Source organism: Castanea sativa, chromosome 8, assembly GCF_040712315.1.
Source record: "Castanea sativa cultivar Marrone di Chiusa Pesio chromosome 8, ASM4071231v1".
Taxonomy (NCBI): domain Eukaryota; kingdom Viridiplantae; phylum Streptophyta; class Magnoliopsida; order Fagales; family Fagaceae; genus Castanea; species Castanea sativa.
The window spans coordinates 1556681-1582981 of NC_134020.1; the positions used below are offsets into that span (position 1 = coordinate 1556681).

Below are 26301 nucleotides of genomic sequence, written 5' to 3' on the forward strand. Positions count from 1 at the left end.
AGCTTTGTCAAAATCATATACACAACACAACAATATGGAATCAAACTATCAAAGTACAAATAAATGATAAACTACTAAGTACTAACTACCAAAACAAATTACCAGAAAGCTTAAAGGCAACGATGGCTCACGACAACATCATTGAGAGGGCTGAGAGGTGCTGGGTTTTTGAGAGAGGAGGGAGGAGGCGTGGGATTGAGGTGCTAGGTTTTTGACTGGATTTTTTTTTTTCAAAAAAAAAAAAAACGTTAAACTTAAGTTAAGAAAACTTCAAGGCAGTGATGGCTCACCATTAACAGGGCTGACAGGTGTTGGATTTTTGACAGAGGGTTGAGGAGGCGCGGGACAAAGGTGCATGCTGGAACTTTATGTTTCTAAATAGTTTAAGTTTTGTTTTTGAAAACGTTACATTTATACCATAGATTTTAAAAAAAATTTATGTTGACATAGGGGTTAATTTGGGACTTCAATTCATTATTGGGCTTCTAAAACCTGTTGGACTTGTGGGTTTAGGTTTACCCAAATGAATCCCACTTAAAAAAAAAAAAAAAAAAAAAATTCAAGCCAAATGGTAGGATCAGTAGGATCCCATACGATCCTATGATCCTACGATCCTATATGATCCTACACGATCCTACCTACGATCCTAATATTTTTGCGATCCTGCTACGATTTTAAACTTTTTGGTGAGGTAAGATTGTAAAATCGTGCGATTTTACGATCCGGATCGCGATTTTGACAACCATGCTCATAAGTATTCATGCCACAGAGCTATAAAGAGGACCGGTGAGCAGTTGTAAAATGCTGAATTCAAAGTTGAAACCACCCAAATAAATGAAACCACGTATAAAACGAGAAATTGCAGTCAATTTGAAAATACTGAAATCCTTTAATAAAACTAGAAAATTAATTTTAAAAACCTTTAGTAGCTGCAGTCAAAAGCATGGTCCATCAGAAAAACCTAACACCACCAAGGGAAGCTCCCTTCTTGCAAAACCAGCAAGTCAAACCCATAATAGGTGCTTCGCATGACTACAAGGTATTCAATACTCAAAAGGTAAAGTGCACATTGATTATTTAAGATTGCATGACAATAGGCACTATACAATCATTATCTTTCATGAATAAAAAGTTAATTAAAGAAATATAGCTGATTTAAAAATAAAGTAAAATAAAATAAAATAAAAATATATATAACTGATTAGTTGAATCCTACATTAAAATTTTCAGATTATAAGGTAAAGAGTAACTCAGCTGGTACTGATATACAAACGAAACCACGCCCGATTGGGCTTTGCCCCAGCAAAGTAAATCAGTATATGGGGTAAGAATAAGATAGGTACAATGTCTATTCACTATAAAACAGAAAATCATGAATTTGGAATTGTCTATTCGTACCAATAAAATAATTTAACAAACCATTAAAACTGCCAGTGGTAGCGGTAGCAGTAGCAGCAGCATCCGAAAAACAAGAGAAAACAATTCCATGCCATATATGGAAACTCACTGCAGAATCTGCTCCTTGATCTAGTTGATTGGATACTGTTCATATTTCCAAAATAAATAGGTTCACTTATAAACAGGAGGTCAATTAAAAATTCACCCCCTCCTGCTGCTCGATTCATTAGCTGTACACTTGAAAACAGAAAATCAGTCCAAAATGTCACAAGTTGGAATGAAACCTTGCACAACAAACTCATTAAAGTTCAAAAGAATTGGCACCAGATGAACTAAATGAAAATTCTATAGACACAAATCAACTGGAAAAAAGAAAACTTAGAGAATGAAAAAGTAACCAAGCACCTCAGGTATTTACATCAAGATGCTTGTATGACTGGACTATGTAGACACAGGAGGATCCCTTTAGGCTAATTGAATTGGCCATCCAATACCTTGATTTCTCCATTGACAATTCATGTTAACGGGGATGCTTTAAGGGCTATGCAGATTCCGTAGGTGGTCAACCACGTCGTAGGAACTGCTAAGGCTTTGAATATCAGACCGGTGGAGAACAGTTCCTTGGATTTGCCTAGTGCTGTTCAGTTCAGGGTCACTCCGTTTTATCTTAGCTGTAACACAATGGCGCACGCGAACACGGTGATTCCTTGTCTCCATCGTATACCTGCCCCACACCTTAACCACCAATATAACTTCCTTGTCTCTGTTGTCTTCACACCACGAGTTTTGTGGGACACCATCAACAAACTCTTCCAGAGTTAGGAATTCATCATGATGAACTGACACCTCTGCAATATGATTAGGTCTGATCATGCCAGCTGCTGGAGTGACCTGGTTCAAATACAAGAATAATAGATAAGCTTTTTTATTTATTTAGATGGTAAGTTACACCTGGTGGGTCTTGAATGCAAGACCTCACCCTCAACCTTGCTCTTACAAAGAGATAGGGTTCCATTTGAACTGGAGTTGATTGGCAAATAAACAAACCAGTTTTAAATCTAGATCCAACAGAAAATCTGAAAGTTCTGAAGCACCATGATGGCTTAATATTCGTCCATAAATTTATAGTTATGATTTCATGTATGAAAAAACAATGAAACACAATATATATATATATATATATATAGAGAGAGAGAGAGAGAGAGAGAGAGAGAGAGAACCAACGCTGTAAAAGTCTAGATTACAACAATGTGGTAATCCCACATCTCACATGAATAATGGGTCCCTGTCCCACTAATCAAATTGTATAATTATTCTAAAGAAAACAAAAGTAGGCAGCTGTAGGATCTCTGCTGTTTCCTAGTCTAATAAATTGCTGCAGGACAATCAACAGGAATATAAAATAACAAGAAAATTAAGCAATAACCCTAAGAATCAGCACCTACGGTTGCCTGGAATCAGCACCAAGCAATAAAACTTAGGCATCAACACCTAAGGTGTTAGGAATCAGCGCCCAACATATTGGCTGAAATTTCATTAATTAATCGCCTACTATATATCAAATAACCACCACCTGAAGTTTTTTATAGAGCTTCTAGGAATAAAAGTTCATAAACCATAAAACTCTAAACAGGTAATAATCTAAAAGGCTAATCCCTATCTAATCTAATCCTTATTTGAATTCACAATAATCTGAAATTATAAACTAATCCAATTACACACAATATCCAATCTCCCACGATATAAAGAAAATCTAAAATAATGAATTTTTAAATAATTCTGGCTGCTCCTGCATCAGCATGCCTCATTCCTCAAGTATAGACTCTTTCTCCATCAGATTGTTGTTTAGAAGGCACTAGATTTATTTCATGAGCATGTTGTTTCAAGTTCCTTTGCGACTCAACTTGTATAACAAAAGATAACATATACCCAAAAGAACACATACTGGATTAAGGACATTATCCAAGCTTTGTTGCCTAAACAATATTGTTGAACAACTAAGAGAGTATTATTCACCTCAAGGTCCTTTCTTGGACACTGACAGGTTATTCAACTCTCAACTACTTGGACTTGAATTTGCAATGATATAAACATCAAATAAAATTACAACAAAATAATATATTGTATAAGCAAGTCAATATGCAAAAACAATGATGCCGTTGGAGTTATCTGATCCAAAATTTGAAGTACTTTAATCATGAATGAATTCAGATCGATCCAATCAATTATATACATCAAAGTCAACAACAAAGGAATATTTCAGGTGATAAGAAACATATTAATCCAGACTTCAACTTATTTTTCTTTAGAACTTTATTGGATTGGTTGCTTGCTTTGCAAAACCAATCATTCACCTCTTTCCTTGATTTTCTTGATTCTTGTAATTTTTGTACTTGATTGTTGACCCCTGTACAATTCCTGTGTACTAGGATGTCCCTTTTTTATATCAACAAAACTAATTACTTATCAAAAATAACCTATAGCTGTCAAGAAGTGGGGAAATAATGTACATCAAGTTCACATAAATTAAATATAATACCCAACCTTGCTTGTAAGGCTACCCAATAATGCTAAAACCAAATAATGCTAAAACCAAATGCAGGCCTTGCATGTATATGAATGAAACAGAAACAAATGGGGGTTCCTGGTTCCATAGCTTCAAACACAAGACCAATTAATCAAACCACAGCTCTAATACCATGACCCAGAATGTATAACAAGCTCAAACATTAACTCTTACACTTCCAATTTGACCAAAGCCAACTCTAGGTCCAGATGCCATAATGAAAAGAACACAAATTAATTCAAGTTAAAGAAGTCACCTCAAGCCATCGTGGATAGCCGAAGGAACCTCTTGGACAATGATCCGATGCTTGTCCATCTTCCTTAATGGAAGACTCACCTTCACAAATTATTTCAAAGAAAGCATCGTTTTTCCCACACTTATTTGTAATACGCAAAATGGATGTGTCCTGGTTTTGAAGGATTATGTTGTTTGTACTGATAATAGTTTCCGGAATTTTGCATAGTTCTTCAAGAACATATTTGATTTTCTCATTTGATCCAAGAATTTCACCAAGCTCTTGTCTCCTTATTGACTCATCAACTCGAGCAATATCAACAGTAAATATGCAGCGGACAGGCTTGTGGTCACTGTCTGTCACATCCATGCAAGCTTCATACCTATTAAACAGGAAATGTCAAGTCGGAAAGCATTTCGAGGGAAAATAAAAACAATCCTATGTATGTTGATGGCTTTATATAATTATATTAATAACAGTACACTTGGATATACATACAGAAAGAGAAAGCAAGTGCAGATATCAAATTGCATCTAGTATAATAGCCAAGACCCATTACCACTTTATATAAAACCAAAAGAAAGACTAGTTTAGTCAGACTATATTTGATTTTGATCACATCCCCTTTGGATTTTTTTGATACATAAATAGTTCAGGTGGGGAGAGTTGAACCATGGATGTCTCCATTGAAAACACCATAAGGTGCTAGTTGAGCTACAAGGCTCTTAGCATCCCCTTTGCATATTTTGGACACATACCATCCAAATCACATGAAATTGCATGCAGGTTAAATAAAAAAAGAATCCAGTCAAATTGAAATGTGATAAGCACAGAAATGCCATCTAATGTGGCCATAATATATACACTCCACTAAATTATCTGAGGCATCATTTACAAATTTTTTTGTAGGTGTTACATTCTCACTATTCCCTATAAATGTGCAGAAAGCAATAATACCAGGAAATTACCTTGATATTGAAGAGACTACAGGACACTCCAAGCTGCACTCAGATACCAAAGTTGAGCGGCTATCACGGTATAAAATTCTGTCACACCAGGCAGGAATGCGCTTCTTTTCACCAGAATCATACCCTGCAGACAATTTACACAAGTTCAGAAGATTTTGGGCAACCTTGTAGATAATCTAAGAGAGACTCCATATGCCAATAACTTTCATAAGGGTTTTATGCTTTTCCCCGCCAAAATAGAGAAACCAAAACAAAACAAAAATAAAGAAAGAAAGAAAAGCATTTATAAACAGGGAAATTGCTTATCGGAGTCATAAACAAATCAACAAGTCACCAAACAATGTTTAATCAACTCATTTGGCATTACAGGTCATAACCAATAAAACTATAGTTTTTTCCCCTCTTTTGATGCCCTAGCCAGTACTGTCAATCTAAGAGTTCATATGTGTTAAGGTAAGACCAACCTGCTAGACCAGCTTGGTGCCTTTCGAACTTGTATGTGGGAGGAAATGTAATGACTGCTTCACGCATTCCTTGGAAGACATTACCAGCTTTCATTTCTGTCCGAAGCTGATCCCTTTCTCTAAGCCAATCAAAGCATCTTTGAGAGATAAAGTCCCTTGCTTCATCATAAGAGATACCATCAAGCCGATAATTGAAATCACCAAGAAATATGACCAAATCCGCGTCAGATAATTCAGGCATCCCTTCTGCAGTGTGTGTGCCAATAGCCTGTAGGGTAATCATGCTTGATGAACCAACTGGAACAAAATCATTTATACAGAAAGTAACTTAACAATCAAAATGGCAGCGTTACCAATCAATATAATCACATACATTGGTACAACTGCGAAGCATTTGAACAGCAGAAGAACCAGCTGCAACAGAAAGGACCAATGGCAAGCCAGATCTATAAACAAGCCAGACTAAATACAATGAGAAGACAAGCGAGCAAAAGAAGAACAGGTACAGAACCGTACCAGCTGCAGCATTGAAAAGGTTGGTTGGTCGGGAGAACGTCATTGTTCGATATACATGATCAAAGTCTGCATTGCGACGATTAACTGCTTCTAAATGTGCAGCAAAGTGACAGTTAACAAAGCACATTACCCGATCATACACTCTTAACCTCAAACCAACAGCTCCCTGATCAAACAATGATTAGCGCATCAATAATATAATAACCACCAATAATATGCAGTTGATTTAAGAACAAGAAACTACTTTCATACAAACCGAGGAATTTAAGTCTTTGGGTTTAAGCATGTCTATAGTTATAACGCAGACACACACATCTAGAGAATTATACTTTTTGGAAAATGTGATACAGGAGTCGCCAACTATTTGACAATTGATACCAGAACCTCATCAGATAAATAATCTTATCACAAAATAGCACAGCACCAAGCTAAAGACAATGGAAGCCATCCCAAGTCAAAAATATTACATGTCTCAATGTAACTGATGCAGGAGGCAATGGGGAGACAGATTTATTATATTTTATTTTATTTTATGAATCAAGGGCAGTTTTTTAATTTCATAATATTATGGAATGGGTTGTGCTAACAGTCCATTAGATCTTCTTTTGGGTCTTATTTTAGTTTAAGTTTAATTATTTAGTTGGGCTTTAGTAGTAAAAGCCTAAGGAGTCCAAGTCTTATTAGGGTTATAAGAAATCCTAGTTCTACTAGGAATAGGTATTAGTCTTTCTATTTAAAGAGTTGTAATGCCATCTATTGAGATGGTTAATAATAATATTTTCAGTTTATAGCTATGAAGCTTTGTTTACAGTTTGGGTGATGCAAACTATTCCAAGGTGTGATGCCAAAGAACCCCAAGAGTGATTCCTAGATATTTATCTTTTATTTTACTATTCACGGTTACTGTTCAGGATCCTATTCATGGCTACCCAAACCTGATTCTTCTCCTTTGTTTCATCCCCAAACCCTACTAATCCTTGTCCCCTTTAGAAACCCTATAATCCCAATTATTTTCTAGCCTATTCCTCACTAAAACCTAACCTAATTCCTCAAAACCCAAGCTATACCAGATCTGCCATAGGTGTTCTAAATCAGATTTTGTTTGCTCCCCCTTGTCCTATGTCAGTAACCCTCGTATCAAAAAAAAATTATTTCCTTTTAGTCTTGGTGTCCTCAGATTTGAGGGAACTAGTGTTTTTTCTTTCTAAGTCTTCACCCTCTTTTGGGTAGTGACTAAGGTGGGATGGAAAGAAAATGGACATTTTTCTGAACATACACTAAACATCGGCTGATAAGATTATAGGGTTATGGCCTAAGAATGTTGCAGAATAATTCTTTGGTTTGGGTAACATGGCAGATATATGGTGTGGCCCCTCATATCTAATGTGGGCACTTCAGAAGTAAAGGAATTATAGTACTATTTATGGGGTGGAGCTGTCAATTATTGAGCTGAATTCTTCATTTGTGAGATCATTGTCTAAGTGGTATCGGTGCATGGGAGTCAGTGACATGCACCTCTTGTAGATTTCATAGATTCTCTTTCTTTTAGTCTGTAATTCTGCTTTCCACACTACACTTTAGAAGAGGTTTGCATATACTTTCATAAAGGGGCTGTTTGAATTTGTAGTTTTCCATCACCCATAATTCCAAAATGGTGGGCCCCACGGCTGAGTACTTTGGATGTGTTTTCAGTTTCTGTTTCCATCACTCAATTCTCTGATTTTGGAGTGATGAGTTATGGAAACTAAAAACACATTTTAGGTGTTTTCAAGTTATCAAAACTGAGTTTCCATGGCATTTTGGTAATTAAACACACATACATGGGACCCACGGTCAGAACAACATCACACCAAGTGCTGCTTTTGAGGGTTCTCTTCACTTTGGTAAAGCAGATCACTCTCAATCTTCATACCAGTACTACCACAAGTCCTTAGAAGCACTGCCCTGCCCTCACCTCCTCACACACTATTTCACTGATCGGAGCTCAGCCAACCCGCACCGCTGGGTCACGATCACGCAGTTGGGGACGCGCCGCTGCACCGATCTTCCCTTGACCTCTTTCTCAATTTGAGTAATCTGAAAGGTATTTTATACATTTGAGCTGTTTTATACATCTCTCTTCACCGGACCTCCACAAACCCATAACTCACCGCCACATGAGCATCACATGCCACCTCCACAGACCCATAACTCACCGCCACCAGGAGCATCACAGCATCACCGGACCTCCCACAGCAGAAGGGTCCTTCACTGTCTCAAACCACCATGGTTTCCAGCTCTCAAGCTCAGCCCGCCGTGGGCCTTGCTCTGGCTTTCCTCTCTAAACCGAACCACCATGGTTTAAGCTTCAAGCTCCACCCTCTTTTTGAAACCCTCTTTCTTTTTTATTTTCTTTCTATTTATTTGCTCAATTTTCTCTTTTTTCTTTGAGCTGAAAGTTCCTTCCTTTGTAATTGTTGGTTGATTTGGGGATTTGGTTGATTTAGGTTTGAGGGTTTGACAAATGGAATTTGGATTTGGGGTTTCAAAATACAAGATTTTTGTTTATAATATCATATAAACAAAAAACAAACCAAAAAAACTTCTCCTTTATTATTTTCTCGCCAACCAAACAACAAGGAAAAACAAAGGCAAAGCAGAGTTCAAGTTAAAATCTAACAGTTTTCTCAAAACCCAAATGCCAAAAACTTAAATCAGATAAAGAAACAAGCTGACAAATCATGGAAATGGGTCACGTTTCTTCACAGTGGAGATTGGCGTCCAAGCTTCTTCTATTTTAGCTGGGTTCAGGTTTGTGTTTTGGGAGAGTAATAGGGCTAAAAGGGTGAAGGGGAAATGAGAAGTGAAGAAAATGGTGAGGAATGAGGGTGAGGCAGGTAGGCTAACAGAAATCATGTATGGGTCAAGATGTCTCTGATCAAGTGCTCAGGTATGGGTCCCACAAAAAGTAAAAATATTTGAGTGATGACCAGTTGAAAACAGTGTGCCAAACATGCAGGGTTTAGGAAATTGGGGTATTTTAAGTAATGAGTGACGAGTGACGAGTGACAAAAATTGAGTTAGGAGTGATGAGTGATGGTTTTTTTAAAACCAAACAGCCCCAAACTCTCTTCATTTTTTCAATAAAGTATTAATTATGAAGAAAAAAAAATCAGCAAAAATGATGTGAGTCCAGGATACCTTATTACCAATTGCACGCCCAAAGCCACAAGGAACTGCTGCAGCATCAACATCACCAACATGAGCTCTAATGTTGTTTCTAACCCTGAAATACAACACTTTAGCTATCATAGATGAGAAAGTCAACAAGGGTAGATGCCTTTAAATAAGATTAAAGATGAAGAAGTAAATGCCTGAGAGAAGAAAGAGAAAGGCAAACTATATAAATCTGAAAGTTATAACATGAGGGAGAGGGGATACAAACCCTGGATCTCCTAGTAAAGGAGAGTAGGCTATACCACTGGGCTCAACGCTAATGGCCTTAGAAAGGCAAACTACACACACACACACACACACACACATCATGGTGGAACTGAGCATCACAAAAATTTCATTAGGCCATTGTTTAATATTGCATTTCAGGACACAAATCAACAGTTCCACAAGAAAGGAGGCAAGGCCATCCAAAATTGGCCAATTATTATAAGTGTGAAGAAAAAAACGATAGCCTCACCTAACATGATAAATATGATTAACTCATTTCAAATATTATTTGTAAAAAAATGAAACCAATGAAATTTAATTAGACTCTCTGAACTTCTCATTACATTTGAAAAGAGCTTCTCAACATTAGGCACTCGTGGTTGGAGAGGGTAATCATATATTCGGGCATGATCGGTGGGCTGGGGATATTCCTCTTAAGCTTCTGTACCCTGATCTTTTTGCGTGTCAAGTGATAAAAAAAGCTTTATCTCTGATGTTTTGGATCACCAAGTGGATGGGCTTTTTAAGAGTTGGAATTTGAGAATTCACAGAGATTTTCATGATTGAGAACTAGAGGCAGTCTTCTCTTTTCTTGATTACATTTATTCTCAGGTTCCAAGGGGTGCAGGGATGGACAAGTTGCGTTGGTGCCTTAAAAGTAAGGGCCAGTTTGATACTCAGTCTTTTAATCAGGTGATTTGGATTGCTACTAAGTCCCCATTCCATGGAAGGGCATTTGGTCCGTTAAGGTTCCTAAAAGGGTTGCGTTCTTTATGCAGACAGCAGCTTTAGGTTGGATCCTTACATTGGATCATTTAATGAGAAGGGGGTTGCCTTTGGTGAATTGGTGTTATATGTGTCGAAGTAATGGGGAGTCAATGGATCATCTTTTACTTCATTGTGATGGGTCCATACTCTGTGGGCAGATGTGTTTAAGATATTTGGGATTCAATGGGTTATGCTGGGAACTGCTGCAGCTTTATCTTTTTGTTGGAGGAATTGGTTTGGGAGGCACGAGTCTGTAATATGGAATACGGTACCGGGCTGTTTAATGTGGATTGTGTGGAAGGAGTGGAATCTTCACCTGTTTGAGTACAACATGATTTCATTGGACCAATTAAAATCTGTATTTCAACACACTCTTTGATTGGGCCCGGTGTTGGGGTTTTTCTAAGTATTCATCTGTTTTTGAGTTCCTAGCTTCACTTAGACCTGCCTTATAATTTTTTTGTATTTTCTTTTGTTCCTTTGTGTTCATCATCATGAACTCAAAAAAAAAAATCTATGATTAATAAAATTGCACTACTTACCTATCAAAAAAAAAAAAAAAGAGCTTAATTTCTGGACTTTTAAAAAAGCCAACAGAGCAAAATTTAAGGCTTAAAATGCCAATTTATTTTCAGAGCCAGCTTATGTACAGATTTCTAAATTCTTACTTTTTCTAAGTACAACTCTACTGTTACACAACTAATTTTAAACAGAATAAGCCAATGGAAATAAGCTAATCCAAACACACTCTTTTCCCAGGACATATACTCACCAGACAGAAATGAGCAAGCCTGCCAGCTGCCTAGAACCAACACGTTCAAACGTTGATCCTTCATCTAACGTTTTGCCTATCATATCCAGCCACCACTGCCCAACAGAACTCCCTTCAAGTCCTACCTACAGTTAATGGGGAATATATAAACAAGAGGAGATAAAAATCCTAATGAGAAGTTCATTAAGGATCTGAATATATTACAGGAATGAAATATAAAGAAGTGTTCAAGAAAAAATAGTAACAATTCCAGTCCTCTTGTTCAACATTAAGGCATGTTTTGGGTAGCAAGGGTGATAACCAATTCTTTCTGTTTCTGCACGTTTCTTTTAGAAAGGGTAAGTTTCATCCACTTTGTTGAATATATTGTGTTCCCTTTTAACAAATATTACTCAACATTAAAAAATATTTTTTTAAAAAAACCCACCCAAGCAATAAAACTAACCTAAAGGGTATTATGTAATACCCCGATTTATCATCATTACTACTATTATTATTATAGAGTTGAGGTACTGTACGTGTGCACAGAAAGATGGGAGTAGACAATTTTGTGGTGCTACAAAATAGGTGAGAAAATTAAAGTTTTAGTGCATACAATTTTGTGCGGCAGTTTAAGATTTAAAATTTTAAAAATAAAATAAAAAAAATAAAAATGAAGGAAGATGTAATGTGGAGAGTTACTTTGCGGGTTTATCATATAAAACTTTTAGTCTTCTTATCAGTGAAGAAAAAGGATAAGAGATTAAAACCTATTTGGATTAGAAGTTTAAGAGTTATTGAGATCCTTTGGAGTTCCGACCTATCTAAACAGATAAACCTTAATTTTAGGTTAATTGGAAATTAAAGTCTTGGAAGACTATCTAAACTAAGTGGGTTTCTTAGTAAACATGGATGCCAAAGAAAATTTGAGAGGGAGAGAGAGAGTCAGCGTGACAGAAGGAGGCCAAAATTGTTTAGGGGCATAAGGTTTGGCTGCGAAAAAAAAGGTGAGAACCTTCATCTCTAAGATGATCAATATTACTATACTGTTCTATAAATCTTGAGATATATTTGTGGTTTTGGCAGCATGGTAAGATTAAGTTATGTCAACTATATTGACTATTTGATTACAGTGGAAAGATGTTTATATATAAGCGTTATTCAGATAAAGATCCGATGGTTAGTCTCTTAAGTTTATGGTAGTGTTGTATTTTATATCGGTTACCCGTTGAATTTGAATACCTTGGGTCTAACAAAGGTTGATATATATAAGATTAAATTTCTAATAGCTTGAATATAAATTTCTAATATCCATGATTCTGGTCAGTTTGAAAAAAGATTGAATGCAACTTTCATTGCGCTCATTCCTAAAAGAGCTGCAACAGTGGAAGTTAAGGACTTTCGGCCTATCAGCCTTGTTGGGGGGGTTTATAAAATTCTTGCCAAAGTTTTGGCTATTCGTCTTCGCTTGGTTTTAGGAGAGATCATCTCTGCTCCTCAAAATGCCTTTGTTCTAAATAGGCAGATTCTTGATTCCGTTCTTATTGCTAATGAATGTTTTGATAGTAGATTGAAGTCTGGACAGCCAGGGTTATTATGTAAATTGGACATTGAGAAAGCCTTCAATCATGTGAACTAGGGTTTTCTTTCTTATTTGCTTAAGCGTTGTGGTTTTTCTGATAAGTGGAGACGATGAATTTCCTTTTGTGTTTCAACAGTTCGTTTCTCTATCCTTATTAATGGTACTCCCCATGGGTTTTTTGGAAGTTCAAGGAGGCTGCGGCAAGGTAATCCTTTGTCCCCTTTGTTATTTGTGTTGGTTATAGAAGTTGTTGGTAGAATGTTGGATAAGGCTGTCCATGAAGGTCGTTTGTCAGGCTTTAGTGTAGGTATTTCTGCTGGAAGACCCTTGATGGTTTTCCATCTCCTTTTCACTGATGACAACACTCTAATTTTTTGTGATGCTAATATTGATCATATGCTGATTCTACATATGGTGCTCATTTGGTTTGAGGCTGTGTCAAGTCTGAAGGTAAATTTGGGTAAGTCTGAGCTGGAGGCTGTGGGGACAATTCATGACATGGATCTTTTGGTGGCTGTCTTAGGCTGCAAGCAAGGGTCCCTCCCAATGAAATACTTGGGTCTTCCTTTGGGGGCAAAATTTAAGGACAAGTCAATATGGAATCCTATTCTTGAGAGGATGGAAAGAAAATTAGCTGGTTGGAAAAAATTATATTTATCCAAGGGAGGTAAGAGTCGCTTTAATTAAAAGCACTCTCTCTAATCTTCCTACTTATTTTCTTTCCTTATTCCCTATTCCTGCTTCTGTGGCCAATCATATTGCTAGACTTCAGCGGGACTTTCTATGGGGTGGTCTAGGAGACGAGCCCAAGTTTCACCTGGTTGATTGGTCTACGGTGTGTACTCCGCTTTCTTCAGGTGGGTTGGGGATTAGGAACTTAAGATCCTTCAATGCAGCTTTATTAGGGAAGTGGTTATAGAGATTTGGGCAAGAAAGGGATGCTCTTTGGCATCAAGTGATAGAGGCGAAGTATGGTTGTGATTGGGGCGGTTGGTGTTCTAACTCTTGCTCTAGTCCATATGGTGTCAGTTTGTGGAAAAATATTAGACGGGGGTGGCACTCTTTATCTCGTTTTATTATTTTTGAAATTGGAGATGGATCAAAAGTGCAGTTTTGGCTTGATCGTTGGTGTGGAACTTCTTCTCTCACAGACCGCTATCCTGAATTATATAAGATTTGCCGTAGCAAAGAGGCAAGTGTGGAGGATCTAATGAGGCACACCAATGGAATTCTCCATTAAGAGTTACAGTTTTGTAGGGAGGTGCATAATCGTGAATTGGAAGCTTTCAGAGCTTCATCAATACCATTTATAGCACCCCCATAAAGGGGACTGGGGAGGATAAGAGTTGTTGGCTGCCTTGTAAAAGTAAAGGGTTCACGGTTAGTGCATACTACCATCTCCTAGTTGGCCATAGTGAGCAGTTTTTCCCTTGGAAAAGCATTTGGAAGAAGAAGATTCCCTCTAGAGTGGCCTTCCTTGTATGGACCGCAGCCTTGGAGAAATGTCTGACAATTGACAACTTAAGGAAAAGAATGGTTTGCATTTTGGATTGGTGTTATATGTGCAAGTGTAAGTGCAATAGTGAAAGTGTTGACCATCTTTTCCTCCATTGCCCGGTTGCTTTGGAGTCGTGGGATATGGTTTTCGGTTTATTTGGAGTTTGTTGGGTTATGCCTAGGTTTGTTGTTGGGCTTTTGGCTTGCTGGCAAGGTCGTTTTGGTCACCATAGCAATGGTGATATTTGGAAGGCCGTTCTTCATTGTTTGTTGTGGTGTATTTGGAAGGAGAGAAATAGTAGATGTTTTGAAGACAATGAGCGTTCATGCCTGATCTCAGGCTTCTATATTTCCGAACATCACTTGAATGGCTCTCTGTGTGGAGAAATCAACCTTTTTCTTCTCTTTTGGATTTACTTGACTTTTGTAATGTTCGTTTTTGATTTGTTCCCCCACTGTATACTTCCTGTGTACTTGGGTATAATATCCCTATCTTTTTATTATCAATGAATCTTTATTACTTATCAAAAAAAATGATTTCATTAAGTTGCCTACAATTTTTTTTTTTATGATATATAATAAAGATATATATTCAAGAACACTACCTTATGCAGAAAAACATAAGGCAAAGAGAAAAATACAAAGGGAAGAGCGAGAGTAAAAAGATAAAAAAGAAAAAGAAACTAAGTACAAAGGAGAGAACTAAGGAACATAGGGAGAGAATCACTAGCTAGGATGCACGGACGCGGCAAAACGACCGCCGCACCCGTATCCGACGCGGCGACGGGCGAGCGACGCCACTACCTGCACATCGGTGCCACGTCCCCTTTTTTTTTTTTCATTTCCGACTCGCGCCGACTTCACCGACTCGGCGCAGACTCGGGCCGATTCGCGCCGACTCGGTGCAAAACACACTTATGCACCATTCTTCACTTCAATCTTCAGCTCTCCCTCACTCTCTGCTCTCCGTCTCCCCTCTCTCACAGACGCACTCAAGCTCACCCCGTTCTGGTTTCCTGAAGAACAATCTCAGCTCATCGCAGACAACGCAGAATCGTAGATCAGGCTTCTTCTTCTCTGCTTCCCCTTTACTCTTTTGTTCTTCGTTTTTTAATCTTCTAACTTTCATCTCCTGCTCTTTTATTATCTCTGCTTTGTTTCTCTTTTATCTTTCTTTTTAGTTTTGTGAGCTTAGTCAGTAGTCATGCGACAAAGCATTGGAAAGTAGCAAAGAGATTAAGTCTGACCCTTCCCCCAAACATAAATGTATTGTCTTTCTTTTTTTTCTTTTTTCTTTTTTTTCTTTTTTCTTGTGGCTTTGTTTTTGTTTTTTTTTTTTTTCAATATCTCCATACATACTATATTAATGTTTTAAACTTTTAATATTCTAAAAAGTGACAGTTTTTATTAACTTATTATTATAATTATAAATTAGGTAGATATTTAGGCATAATATTGATATACTAGTTGAAATATAGACTTATGATTTTAATATTTTCAATAAATTAGATAAGAAATATATGAATATAAATAAAATAAAATAAAAAATCGGTAATATTGATTTTTTATTTGGTATATGTTTATATAATATGAAAAAAAGTATGCTTAGCAAAGTATTAAAAATATAAATAAAAATATTTTTAATAATTTTTTAATCGCCACACCCCGCCGCACCCGCACCCGCACCCTACTTTTTCAAAAATTGCCGAGTCCCGCACCCGCACCCGCACCCGAATCCGAATCCGAAAACGCATCCGTACTTCATAGATCACTAGAGGTGAGTCCCCAAACTCTAGACCAGTCAAACAAAGTGCCACTGAAAGAGGCCAAAAGCTGGTCATCTGAACTTTCCATGTCCTCGAACGTCCTCCTATTTCGCTCCCTCCAAAGACACCACATCAAGCATAATGGAACTAAATTCCAAATGCTAGACAAATGCTTTCCAGACCAATTCCACCAACCGAATAGCTTATCCACAACCGAACCAGGCAAGACCCAATAAAACCCAAAAGATCTAAACACCAAACTCCACAGCCGATGAGCCTTCCCACAATGTAGTAACAAATGATCCGCCGTTTCCCCATTACTACGGCACATGATACACCAGTTTACAAAATCCAACCCTCTACTCCTCAAATTATCACCCGTAAGGATCCTATCCCATACTTCATGATTATAACCTTTATTCTAAAGGTGGCCTTGTACCCTTATGTTTTCAATGGGAATATTAAATCCAAGGTCTAGAATATTTCAGCTACTACCTCTCTAATGGTAATATGAGAATTGACCCAATGCAAAGAAACATTATTGGTTAGAGAAACTTTACATCGGTGTCAAAGTGTTATTAGTCTGAGCAAAGTATAATCCTAGTGAGTTAGTTTGTATAATTCGATGAGCTCCTAGAAGTCAAAGGTTTCCAAAGTTTATGTTTTTAAGCATGCGTTTTCTAAAATTTATCAAAAGCATTTTTTTTTTTTTTGATAAGTAATCAGAAAGCTTATATAAATGAAATAAAGTAAGTCATACAAGAAGTTCATGATGATGAACAACAAGAGAATGAGAAAAGCTACTAGGGAACAAAGCTAAGAGAGGACATAAACACTGAGAGAGAAGAGCAATTAGTAAACCCCCAACACCGAGACCACTCTAATAGACTACGCTGGCATAAAAGATTTAGCTCAATCAAGGTCTTCTCTTTGTCCTCAAAGGAACGGCGATTCCGCTCCAACCACACAGTCCACATTAAGCACCCTGGAATCAAATTCCATATGTCCGACTTATCCTTTCCATGCCACTGATGCCAGCAAGAGATCAAATCCGCCACCGATCCTGGCATAACCCAAGGAATCCCAAAGGACTGAAGCATCCAAGACCATAGGGAGTGGGTAACAGGACAATGCAGGAGAAGGTGGTTAACCGACTCCCCATCCTTGCAACACAAACAACACCTATTAACCAAAGGCCTACCCTTAAGCATGAGGTTATCCAAGGTGAGAATCCGGCCATGAGCAGCAGACCACAGAAAGAACGCCACCCGCTTAGGGATCTTAGGTTTCCAAACCCCCTTCCAAGGAAGCCAAGAATCCGAAGCACCCCGGATCGCGAGGTAATAAGACCGAGCATCAAACATACCATCCCCTTTAAGCCTCCAATAAAGGATGTCTCTCCTACTACCCTGAGGGATACGAGTTTGGATAAGCCGGAGAAGAGAATACGAAGCCGCCAACTCCCAATCCTCAAAAGCTCTATAAAACGTTATATTCCACACTCTAACAGTACCCCCTTCTGGAATCCACAAAACTTCTGAGATACAGGCATCCTTGACCGATGAACACTCATAAAGCTCAGGATAGAGAACTTTTAGAGTAGCGTCACCAACCCACCTGTCATGCCAAAAACGGATACGAGAGCCTTCCCCCACTACAAATGAAAGATGCTTAGAAAAGTTCTCCCAACCTTCGTTAATGCTTCTCCAAAGGCCGCACCCATGGGACCTCCTGCAAGCCCTAGTCCTCCACCCCCCTAGCCCCTCGCCATATTTAGACGAAATAACACGACGCCACAGGTGGGAATCTTCGTGGCCATATCTCCACAACCATTTCCCTAATAAAGCCTGATTAAACGACACCACCTTTCTTAACCCCAATCCACCCATCTCGACGGGAAGACACACCTTATCCCAGGCCACCAAAGGATATTTGAAGCCCCCCTCCGAAGACCCCCAAAGGAACTTCCTCTGAATATATTCCAATCTAGCCGCCACTGCTTTAGGAATAGTAAAGAGAGATAGAAAGTAAGTCGGGAGACATGAGAGAGTACTCTTAATTAACATGAGTCTCCCACCCTTAGATAAATAGAGACGCTTCCACCCAGAGAGTCTCTTCTCCATCTTTTCCAAAATAGGATTCCAGATCAAGGGGGACTTAAAAGAAGAACCCAATGGCATCCCCAAATACTTCATAGGCAATTTGCCTACTCTACAATGAAGCACATTAGCCAAAAAGCATCAAGATTATTCACCTCCCCCGTACTGGGACAATCTCGCTTTTCCCCACATTGACCTTCAAACCCGTAAACGCCCTTTGAAAACAAGACAACACCGCCTAATTGACGGTATGTCGCTCCTAGAGGCCTCACAAAATATGATGGTGTCATCCGCATAATAACATATGGGAAATACTCACCCCACGGGAATTCACGGCTCCCCACCGGAAACCCCGAATAAGATTACACTCCTCTGTCTTCTGCAAAAGCCTACTTAAAACCTCCATTATCAAAAGAAATAACAACGGAGATAGCGGATCCCCTTGTCTCAACCCACGAGAGCTACCAAAAAAACCCTCAGGGGAACCATTTACAAGGACTGAGAATCGAACAGACGTAACGCACGCTTTAATCCACCCCCTCCATTTCTCCCCAAAACCCATCCGGCCCAACAAATAAAACAGGGCCTCCCAGTTTACGTGATCATAAGCTTTCTCAATATCCAACTTGCAAACCACACCCGAAATTCTGCTCTTCAACCTGCTATCCAAACATTCATTAGCAATAAGCACTGAATCCAGAATCTGCCTTCCGCCAACAAACGAATTCTGAGTCTCAGAAATGAGATTATCCAAAACCCTCCTCATCCTATTAGCCAGCACCTTAGACAACAACTTATAAACACTACCCACCAAACTAATGGGGCGAAAGTCTTTAATGTTAACGGCACCGCACTTCTTAGGAATTAAAGTGAGGAACGAAGCATTTAAAGACCGTTCAAACGAAGAATGCCGATGGAAATCTACAAAAAAATCCATTACATCCCTTTCCACGACACTCCAACAATTCTGAAAGAAGGCCATGGTAAAGCCGTCAGGACCCGGGGCTTTATCCCCCTCCATCTCCTTTAGAACCTGGAAGACTTCCTCCTTTGTAAACTCCTTCTCTAAAGACACCCGATCCTCCTCTTCAATACGAGTAAACTCTAACCCATCCATAGAAGGACGCCCCACCTCAGTTTCCTTATACAACTCTTGGTAAAAGAGGACTATTTGAGAGCGTACATCATTCTCATCCTCATAAAGGATACCGTTCACCTCCATCCTTTTAATTTGATTAGCATTTCTATGGGAGTTTGCTAATCTATGAAAAAACCGAGTATTATTATCCCCCTCTTTCACGAATAAGGCTCTCGACTTTTGCCTCCAGGAAGTCTCCTCAAGAGTAGCCAAGTGCTCTATGTCCCCTTTGAGTTGGAGACGCCGAATCTGATCCTCACTAGAAAGACCCACTAGCTCCTCTCTCAGATCTAACCCCATCAGCTCAGTCAGCATGTTCTTCTTTCTAAAAGCCAAATCACCAAACTCCTCCCTGTTCCACTTTTTTAAGTCTGCTTTTAGAGCCTTCAGCTTTTGGGCCAAGATGAAGCTTGGAGAACCCTCAAAACTGTAGCTTCCCCACCACTACTTAACTCTATCAACAAAGCCCTCATCCTTTAACCACATGTTCTCAAATTTAAAGGCACTTCGACCACGCCGAACAACACCAGCTTCCAGCAGAAGAGGGCAGTGGTCTGAAAGAATACGGGGAAGCACCCACTGGGATACATTCTCGAAGTGCTCCTCCCAATCAAGAGAGACCAAGGCCCTGTCGATTCTTGACATAGAGGGAAGACCGGAATCTCTAAACCAAGTGAACGAAGCCCCCTCTAAAGGTAAATCAACTAAGGAATTATTCTCTATAAAATCTGAGAATGCATGCATAGCGGGGCTGAAAGTCTCACAGCCAAGTCTCTCACTTGGGTATCTGATAATATTAAAATCACCTACCAGACACCACGCCACAGGCCACCTAGCGCGCACCTGAGACAACTCCCCCCACAAATTAGACCGTTGCCCATTGTCATTAGGGCCATACACACCTGAACAAGCCCACACAAAATCATCCACCACTCCTCTCAATAAAACACTGATAGAGAATTGACCCACACTAATATCCAACTTCTCAAAAACCCTCTTATCCCAAATTCCAAGAAGACCCCACTCGAAGGCTGACAAAGATCCAAAGCAGCCCAATCAGTGAACGGACTACCCCATAAACTCCGAACAAAGACCCCATCAATAGACGAAACTTTCGTTTCTTGAATACACACAAAATCGCACTTCCACTCTTTTAGAAGGTTCTTACACACCTCTCTCTTCCGGGGATTATTAAGCCCCCTTACATTCCAAGAAAGCAATCGTATCGTCATTTAAAACTACTAGCACCCCCCAAGTCACCAAGAGCCCCGCTCTTACTCCTAGCAATGGCACCCTCATAATTGACATATGAAATCAGCCCCTTAAGCTCCCTAAGGCCTCGTGTCCCGACTTAGCAGTGTCTCTAGCCACCTCTTCGTCATTCACCTTGAGGTGCTCCCGTTTCTAGTATGCTAAAAGGGCCAAACATTGAGCTTCATGTTTCACAATAGGGAACCCCACCAATTTACAGAATTTTTTCATCAGCTTGGATACCCAATCCGAGTGTGGACCAGATACATTCCTCTGTGCTCCCTCTACAAAATCCTGAGTCAAAGTACCCACGTTTGGATCAATAGGAACCCAAAGAGAATTCTCGTTCTCTCCACTGCCACAACCACTGACCACCCCCCCATTGGACTCCCTAGGAATGGTGAGCCCAGAATCTGCCTGAAAAACCCCAACTGAATCCACCTCTTCCACAATTGTTTCCCCTTCCCCAAGCTGAACCTCCAACATGTTACCCAAGTCTACAATAGGAATCAGACCATTACTCACCGGCCCATTCCTAACCAAGTCCGAGCCAACCACCAAGTCGCCGGTGACACCCAGCTCCAAAAACCCCCACCGATGAGGCGATCCAGTATCTGGGCTCGAAAGCCCAGTCAGCTCCTTGCCGGCGTCGATAATAGCTTTATCGGCGCCGCAAGGGGCCTCACCAACTATTCCGGTCACTGGGTCTTCGCCACACGCCGTCGCCGACCTCATCTCTTCCTCCCTTGAACACGAGCCCACTAGACCCACTCTCGGAACCAGGTCCTCCATCGGCATCTTAAGTCTGGATCCCGAAACTACATCAGAGCTCTGGCAGTGGGCTGGGTTCAACATTTTTGGATTTGGACGTGGCCTCCACACTCTACTGGGCTTGGCTGGAACATTGGGGCTGGAGGGAATAAGCTTAATGGGCTTTGAGGGTTTAAATGAGTTTGGGCCCACTTCATTTACCTCAGACCACACAATAGCCCAACTCCCATCTAACCCACGTTCCAATCACATAAAGAGGTCCAACAATAACTCAGATTTCTTCCCATCAAAAGCATTTTTACATTATTGAAAGATAAACTTCAATTTTTAAATAATGTTTTAAAGAGAAAATTTGAATTTTAAATAACGTTTTAAACAACCAAATCTCATTTAAAAGATGATTTTAAACGAAACTATTTTCAGGAAAAAAAAAAAAGAGTTTCAAGATAAGTTTTCTAAAACAGTTCGTACTCTTTAAATTTGTTTAAAACCAAGTGATTTCAAAGCCATATTCCTATTTTCTAAATGGTATTTAAAACGTTTCTTTTAGAGAATTGAATTTTCAAACTTACTTAAGAATTGTAAAATATTTATATAAACTCCTCAATTCTTTTTCCATTTTCATCAATAATAATTCTTATATTACCTATCAAAAAAGTTCCCTAAAAGAGTCAAGCATCCCTTGATTTATGTAAATTATTCTACTTTGTATAAACTTTTCTTTTGTGATATGTGACTCATTAAATGTTTTTAAAATTGATCAGATGTATGTGTAAGCCCACTCACAGTGTTGTACGTGAGAATAAATATTGAACCCTCACCAGCAAGGAGTAGATATTGGTATTCGCTCATAGGATTGTATGTGAGAATATGTAATATGTGTATGTGTATATGTGACACAATGCTCTGATCAATTATCTATATGTGCTTCCAAATGATTTTGAGATCTGATTACATACGTATTAAGTGGTTCATTATATGTTTTGGAAAACGATATTTGATATCATTGAGTGAATTTGTGAATCAAAATACTCGTGCTTTGCTTGTTTCTATCTTGTTGTGTGTTGTGTATTGTGTATAATTGCTTACTAGATGTAGGGCTTACCCCATCAATTACAATTTTCATATTGAAGTTTATTTGGGAAACATAACCTTTAGATCGCTTTGTAAGGTACAATGCAAAGCGTGGAGTTTTTAGGCGACTTCAGTAAAGCTTGAAGCCTCATAGGATTTTTAGTTATTTTTATTTCGCTTAAGATTTTATAGTATTTGGAGATTATTTCTAAATTGTGGATTTTATATATTGTAAAAGGTTTATTAATAACATTGTTTGTTTGGAGTTTTATTTAATTTTAGAATTAATTATGTTATTGACATATGCAAAATTAGCAAGTTAGTCATGTATCTAAATTCGTGTTCCAGAGATTTGGGTCGTGACATATTAAATTAACAAAATTTTAAAGAATGACATAAGCTTCTTGGTTGTTAAATTATCGATTGTCCCAAAAGCTTAAACTATTGGGATATAGTAAATTTAATCATTTAAACACAATTCAAACACCCCCCTCACATGTGGGCTGAAACTATTTTTTAATAGGTGAGGCCCAACACATGGGAATTTAAATGGGAGGTAGAGTGGAAGAGGCAAGAATTGAATTCAAAACCTCATGCTTTGATAATACGTTAAATTACCGATTGTCCTAAAAGTTTAAGCCATTGTCCTAAAAGTTGCCTAGAATAACAATATAATACAAGGCCTTCAACATAGAATATCATCACAATCCAGTCCAAATTTAACTTTATAATGCCCCTCAGCAGAGCATGAAACTCTGATCTCTCTTACTAGTGCTAACGTCTCCACGGCATTCCGCACATTTCTAGAGGTTTCAAACCAATAACGTTAAAAATTCTCTTAAGATATCTAAATAGCAAAAATTCTTGATAATCATTGTCTCATCTATGGCAAATTAAAACTGTATTTCTTTTATCCTGGCCAACTCTTTTATTCTGAACCGAGCCTCTTGAGTTGGAGCCACCCATTCTCCAACACCATAACATTGATTACCAAATGTACATTTGAAAGGCTATTCATGGATATGTTTTGATGCTCTGGATTTTATTTTATTTTTTGATACAATATCTTCTAACAGTCTATACTTTCCAAAGTCAAACTGAACAATTTGTATGTTGTAAATTTTTGACTTACTTGACAAGAGATTTTGACTGAATAGAAGTAGTACTTACAGTCTCTTTAGCTGCAGACATTGCAAGAACTCCAGCACCCATTTCAACTTCTTGCAACCCAACAACAATGACCCCAACATCTGAGGTCACAGATCCTAGCCAGGATACAAGTGTATCATGAGATGCTCTTCCTTGCCCAACATTCCAAGTACCAGTCAATATTTTCACATTTTCTATCCTTGTATATACAAATTCTTTGCCAGCCAATTCAGAACGCAATATGCTGTCCAGAGGTCCCGGAGATGTGATGTTCCATCCACGTATGCCACCATGATTAGCCAAGGTGAAAATATAGCCAGCTCCAACAGTCATTCCTATCACCGGACTGTTGTGAGCAACCCACTCTCCAATAAAATTACCATCAAGGTCCATTACCTGGACAATTCCACTAGCATAACCTACCCATATTCCTGACCCAAATGTACAAAAACATTGAACAGCAAAAGCATGATGCTGAAACTCTTGTATGCGATTGCCATTGCCATCCCACTGCACAAGCAAGCCACTTGTACACCCTGTCCAAATCATTCCATCTACAGTCAACACCATTGCTTCAGTTCTCCGATTGTCGTCTCCAAAGGCCCCCTTTGCTGCAACTCGACGCACAGCATCTGCAGCTCCCATTATAGCATTACGTGAGCGCTGAAAGAAACCAAAGGAACTCTGAATTTTTTCTTTCTTTGAACTAGAGGCATATTCCATTGGAAAGTCCTGTACTGAAGGAAAGTCCATTCGATTCTCAATCTGACCATCAGTATTAAAAACTTTCAGTAACTCCCTTGTCCGAGCATCCCTGTAAGATAACAACCAAACAAGTTAAATCCATAGACCTATATAATACAAACAAATGCAAATAGATGAAGAAGCAGATGCAACGCATGAATACATTTATGAAAAAGATACATAAAAGCATCACTTTTAGTCATTTATGAACTCTCCCTTCATTCCAAGCACATTTGGAATCACAACTTAAGGGTGCACCAAGCCAACATATAAGAAGCCCAAACTTAAAAGCGGCATAGTGGCAGACTACAATCAAAATTTTCCCCCTCTGGTGAGTGACCATCAATTTGCCTCCTCGCATTGAAAGAAGCATCAGACCAGATAAAGCAGTTTTGAGGTTTATCTGTTGCACAGGATGCATGGGCAGCTCCCAAGATGGATCATGTTCTTATGATTGCTATGAATGGACCAGCAAGGACCAAGGTTAACATATAGAAAAACATGATAGGCATTTTTCATCCAGCAAGTTAGTCAGTGAACCGAATATCAAACACAATTCCTTCTCACTCTTTTTAAATGCATTTGCTAATGTTTGAAAAGCAGTTTATTAAAAAGAATCTATGAACAAAGAAAAACAATATCAAACTTGAAAAAAAGAACAGTATTGATCAAGTTAAAACATACCATAGCGCAAATGACAGATAACCAGCACTCCAAACTTTTGCTTTAGAATTATCAGATAACAAGTACTTAACATCTGATGTTAATATGTTACTGAAACCATTGGCGGTGAGTTGGCTCCGCAGGTCAATGTACGATCTCTCCACTAAATGAACAGCAATGGGCCTTTCTTCATTCATCACAGAGAGAGATTTTTCAATAGCTTCCCATGGCCATATTATGACACCACCACCACCTTCAAAACCCGACCACAGATCCCCTGGATGAAAGAAAGTCAAAGTCAAACAGAAGTGAGCAAAGGAGAAAGCACGATGATGATGATGATGCTGATGATGAATTCCGTTCAATTTCAATGATCAAACATTACCATAACACGTAACAATCATGGAAAGCACTGGCCCGCGATTCGTCTGCCAAGACAACCCTTCCTTAAAAGGACTCTTCGAATTCGTCATCTTCCAGCATTTGATTTTCCCATCTTTGTGTCCACTCCACACCACTTCAGTCGCTAAATCCGCAACCAAACACAGAGTGGGACTAGCCGCCGAACAAGAAGAAGAGGAAGAAGAGTCCAAAAACGGCGCCGTATCTTCCTCCTCATCTTCGTTTCCAGCTTCGTACAAGTCCTTGAAGTCCCAAACCCTAACAGTTCCATTTTCGCTTCCGCACAACAAGTGAGAGTCCGTAGAAGCTATGGTTCGTAAGAAACGGTTGATTTGAGTTTCGCGAAGCGGATGAGGTCGGAGGTCCAGGGAAGGCGGGCGATCAGGGTGGAGAACGGAGCGGCACGGAGGATTGAAGATGGCGGAGGCACCGCCTTTGGCGATGAACTCAGGGAGAGAAGTGGTCGTGGTGGTTTCAGTAGAGAGCTTGCGATCGAGGAATTGGAGCATGTAGTCGAGGCGTTTGGTTGTGGTGGAGGAAGGGACGACGCCGTTTAAGTTTAAGGAGGTGGGTGAGGAGGTGGAGGAGGAGGAGGAGGTGGTGGAGGATGGAGAGGAACTGTAGCGGTCGAAGAAGCGAGGTGCGTCGTCGTCGTTGTCGTCGTTTAGGTCGATCAGTGGTGGTAGTGGATCCATTTCCATTTAGAGTGAGAGAGAGAGAGAGAGATTGTTAGGTGCTCAGACTTTAGGAGAGAATAGGAGTTGAGACTTCACGATAAGAAAGACTAAGGGCTTGTTTGGTTAAAAAAAAAATGGTTATTCATCACTTCTCAGTTTCATTACCCATCAGTCATTACTCTTTACTTAAACTCCATTTTTTCACTCACTTAAAATAAAACCGGTCTGGTTTCTTTTTTTTCTTTTTTTTTTATGGGTAGACTCAAACTTTTATTGCTAATGAGAAATCGAGTTTACATCATGGATAAGAACTTGTTTGATACAGCAAGAGTCCTCTTCAATCCACGTAATATAGTCAACCATGCTAGATGCATGCTTTGCTAAAATGCAGGGCTGGTA

The 26301-nt window shown here is 39.0% G+C and overlaps 1 protein-coding gene across 4 annotated transcripts; it reads right to left on the reverse strand.

Moving 5' to 3' along the window:
• Positions 1–1494: 1494 nt before the first annotated feature.
• On the reverse strand, positions 1495–26003 carry LOC142605610 (type II inositol polyphosphate 5-phosphatase 15-like). Of its 4 annotated transcripts, none has more exons than XR_012839092.1 (11): positions 25209–26003; positions 24845–25100; positions 23438–24230; positions 11111–11235; positions 9328–9412; positions 6005–6313; positions 5632–5899; positions 5168–5291; positions 4221–4581; positions 1804–2289; positions 1495–1628 (listed from the first exon to the last, which is right to left on the reverse strand). XR_012839092.1 is itself a non-coding variant. In XM_075777037.1 (11 exons), exons 1-11 carry the CDS (start codon positions 25924–25926, stop codon positions 1933–1935), a joined length of 3294 nt encoding a protein of 1097 aa, XP_075633152.1. In that variant the 5' UTR covers positions 25927–26002; the 3' UTR covers positions 1495–1932. The 4 variants fall into 4 exon arrangements, 2 of the variants coding, with proteins under 2 accessions (XP_075633152.1, XP_075633151.1); XR_012839093.1 differs by having other exon boundaries at positions 1495–1635; XM_075777037.1 differs by having other exon boundaries at positions 1495–2289; positions 6005–6045; positions 6148–6313; positions 25209–26002.
• Between the last annotated feature and the right edge of the window lie 298 nt (positions 26004–26301).